This window comes from Chanodichthys erythropterus, chromosome 8 (genome assembly GCF_024489055.1).
Source record: "Chanodichthys erythropterus isolate Z2021 chromosome 8, ASM2448905v1, whole genome shotgun sequence".
Taxonomy (NCBI): Eukaryota; Metazoa; Chordata; class Actinopteri; order Cypriniformes; family Xenocyprididae; genus Chanodichthys; species Chanodichthys erythropterus.
This window is the reverse complement of record NC_090228.1, coordinates 43,624,695-43,628,581: the sequence shown is the minus strand read 5'-3', so window position 1 is coordinate 43,628,581 and position 3,887 is coordinate 43,624,695. Positions and strand designations below refer to the sequence as shown.

General features: G+C 38.4%; 1 protein-coding gene across 1 annotated transcript; it reads left to right on the top strand.

Moving 5' to 3' along the window:
- The first annotated feature begins 424 nt into the window (after positions 1-424).
- On the top strand, positions 425-3,323 carry LOC137025011 (uncharacterized). The gene is made up of 3 exons (XM_067393017.1): positions 425-543; positions 1,060-1,736; positions 1,825-3,323. Exons 2-3 carry the CDS (start codon positions 1,111-1,113, stop codon positions 2,918-2,920), a joined length of 1,722 nt encoding a protein of 573 aa, XP_067249118.1. The 5' UTR covers positions 425-543; positions 1,060-1,110; the 3' UTR covers positions 2,921-3,323.
- The last annotated feature ends 564 nt before the right edge of the window (positions 3,324-3,887 follow it).

Genomic DNA, 3,887 nt, shown 5'->3' with positions numbered 1-3,887 from the left:
CGCAGTGTTAATTTCGTTGACTAAATATTTTCGTCATTATTTTCGTCACGAATATATTTTTGCGGACGAAAACGAAACGAAAACTAAACAAGAAGTCACTGATGGAGACTAAAACTATGACTAAATTGATTGACATTATCGTCAACGAATAAAGGACGAGACGAAAATAGACTATGACGAAAATCCAATCAGCAGACGGGAGAGATGCGAGGAATGAACAAAAGAACCAATCGGCAAAACGGAACAGGCGAGACTGCATGAGAAGAGAACCAATCAGAGCCTGACTTATTGAGACGTGAAGCGAAGGTATTCAGTCTTTGACTGAGCTCGCGGGAAGACGGCGTTGGAAGAGATGATGTGTAAAAGAGCTACAAAATGTCCACAGCCGGGAGAAAAAGAAGGGGAGACTTGTGGGCTCACTTCACGTTTGACGACGAACAAAACAAAACGAAGTGTAAAGCATGCGGAGCGGTCATTCGTGGCAAGAACACAACCAATTTGAAAAGACATTTACAGACGAGCCACCCGGATATTTTCTCAAAGGTAAATTTACAACGATGTTCTTTTGTTTATTGAGCTAAACAAAATTGGAAGACTGCAGTGTGTAGATGTTGTAGCATTAAATATTACGAACTGAAAAGTACTGTAAAATAGCCCCTTCTTCAAGTTAGATGAGAGCACCATACAAATACGTAAAATTATGCTACATACATTTGATTAATACTAATGTTTAGTATATTTCATAATGTTCTACTTGTTGACAATATCACAAATATTTCTAGATTAGTCATGTGAAACGTGACTGTTCACATCCTATCATTTTACATACTAATCTAGCAATATTGTGGTATTTAAAACATACAATATTGCTAGACAAATGAATACCTTATAAAATCTTGTTACTTTTTTATCCACCTAGCTGCCAACTTATTAAATATTTACTTTTTTCACTCTTATTTGCGTTTAGTGCTTTAATATTTACTGCTTGCGCAAATAAAGTGATTGCAATGAATAAATAATATAAACGTATTTAAACTATTTTCCTTTTTTATGTCACAGCTACAGAAGTCTCCTGATGAAGGCGGTGAACCAAGTGCAAAAAAGGAAAAAATGTCCAATCAAAACATTGCAGAAGCACTGTTAGGTACTACAAAGTACAATAGCAATGCCAGAGAACAGCAAGTAAAAGAGGAGGCTATAGCAAAATGGATTGGACGTTCAGGGTTACCACTGACTACAGTAGAAGATGAGGACTTTATTCTCATGATAGAAACATTTGATAAGAAGCTGACGGTGCCAAAAAAAACAAAGATAAACAATCTGATTGAAAAACACTATGAGGAAGAAATGACAAAGTTTAAGAAACGACTGTGTGGTGCTCGTAAAGTGTCAGTTGGAATTGACCTATGGACTAAAAAGGGACTGTCTGCATCATTCCTTGGCATAAGTTGTTGCTTTTTTTGTGTTGAACAAAAAAATCCAGAACACATCCTGCTCGCTCTTGAACAAGTTGCCCATCCACACACTGCCCAGTCCATTAAGGCCTGCGTGGATAAGTGCATGCAGGAATGGGGCATTTCAAATGACAAAATTCTGACTGTAATAACAGACAATGGTAGCAATATGATAGCAGCATTTAAACACAGTACTCAAGAAGAAGAAGAGGCTAGCTCAGATGATCAAGAGGAGTCCCCCCGAGGTGAAAGTGATTCAGAGGAGGAGACTGAAGACCATCGGTAAGCCACTTTTATTCATAATTTCATTTGACAGTAAGTTAATGTATTACCTCATTTACCTGATATGTATTTACTTTCTTTTTGGTAGCTATCAAAACATGGAGATGGATATGGAAAGGATGCCATGTGTGGTTCACACGCTGCAGCTTGTGGTCCACATGCTAAACAAGGAAGCAAGTGTGAAGCGAATCCTTGACAAAGCACGATCAATTGTGAAGCTCTTTCGCAAGTCATCTGTTGCAACACAGAAGATTTTGGATAAGTGTGGCCTAATTGTTGTGAATGATTGTCCCACGCGCTGGTCAAGTACATATTACATGATTGCACGACTCCTCAAAGTTAAAGATCCTCTTTGCGAAATAGCGAATGAGATGGGGTGGGACAACTTACTCTCTAGTGAGTGGCAGAAGCTCAGCTCATTGCATGAACTCATGTTGCCTTTTGCCGAACACACACAGACTCTTCAGAGTGACACGATGTCTATGTCACTGATCGTCCCTGCCCTCTTAGATTTGCATAGCCACCTTACTGATTTTGAAGAAAACACAAAGCATCGGGATTTTGCCACTCTAGCACGAAAAATGAAAGTCAATTTAAACCAGCGCTTTGCCTGGGTATTGGATCCATCAGATGAAAAGTTCTCTCCTCTTGTTGCAGCTGCTTTCTTTCTCAACCCTGCTGTGTGTGATACTCTCCTTGATGTGGCTGATGACAGTGTTCAGGAACTTTTTAAGCAGGCAGAGGGGTATGTGGTCAAGTGCACTCAGAGTCAAGAGACTCACCCTGATGATGATGTGGAGGAACTGAATGGACCAGAGCCTGACCCTGGACCACCACCATCCTCCTCCTCAAGGCAGCCAGTCTTCAGATTTCTGTCCAAATGCCGTGCAAAGCCTAAACCAAAGTCCTCCACATGTAGCATCAGGCAGCAACTAAGCAAGTATAAGGAGGAGCTCTCACAGCCCATTACTTGTGATTCAGGAATCCAGTTTTGGCTTGGGAAATGTGACACATTTTATCACAGCTTGAAACCATTAGCATTAGATCTGTTAGCAATGCCGGCTTCGCAAGCTTTTGCAGAGAGAGTATTCAGTGTCACAGGTGACCTTACCAGGGGAAAGCGTAACAGAGCAAAAGTCACTTTAGCACGAAGTGCTTTCTTGAAAATGAATAGAGGTAAATAAGTGTTAGCATTCTGTGGTTGAATTGCCAGCATTGTGGTAGCAAGAAGAAAATGTCGTTCAGTGCACTTTAGTTTCAAATTAAAAATGTTTGCACTTATTGTTCAGCTCAGCTGTAAGTTTTAAGGTCCTGGACCTAACTTTATTTTTCTTTTATTGATGGTGAATTGACTTACCAGGGGAAAGCGTAACAGAGCAAAAGTCACTTTAGCACGAAGTGCTTTCTTGAAAATGAATAGAGGTAAATAAGTGTTAGCATTCTGTGGTTGAATTGCCAGCATTGTGGTAGCAAGAAGAAAATGTCATTCAGTGCACTTTAGATTCAAATTAAAAATGTTTGCACTTATTGTTCAGCTCAGCTGTAAGTTTTAAGGTCCTGGACCTAACTTTATTTTTCTTTTATTGATGGTGAATTGGCAGCTAGTTATTGTTTACATTACCATAACAGTGTTTGTTGCTGCATAAAAGCTTTTGAATTGAAATAAAGACACAGTTGTGTTGAAATAAAGTTGAATTGTGTTTTATATATTTTGGTTAAGATTGTTTCCTATACCAGCAGTAAAAAATTGTCTAGTAAATCTGTTATTATACTAAAATACCAAGCAATTTTAGTCGACTAAAATAAGACTAAAATTAAAACAAATCAGATGACTAAAACTTGACTAAAACTAAAAAGAATTATAGTCAAAAGACTAAGACTAAAACTAAATTAAAATTTCTTGTCAAAATTAACACTGCCTACTCGTCAGATTGTCCTACCCGGACTTCATATGCATACATCAATATTACATCATTGTTGTCGTGATAAATAACACAGAATTACTGTATATGCATTATTATAAGGTTAGGTTTAGTGTTGGGGTAGGTGTAGATGTTAAAGGGCACCTATTATGCCCCTTTTTACAAGATGTAATATTGGTCTTGGGTGTCCCCAGAATGTATTTGTGAAGTTTCAGCACAAAATACCCCA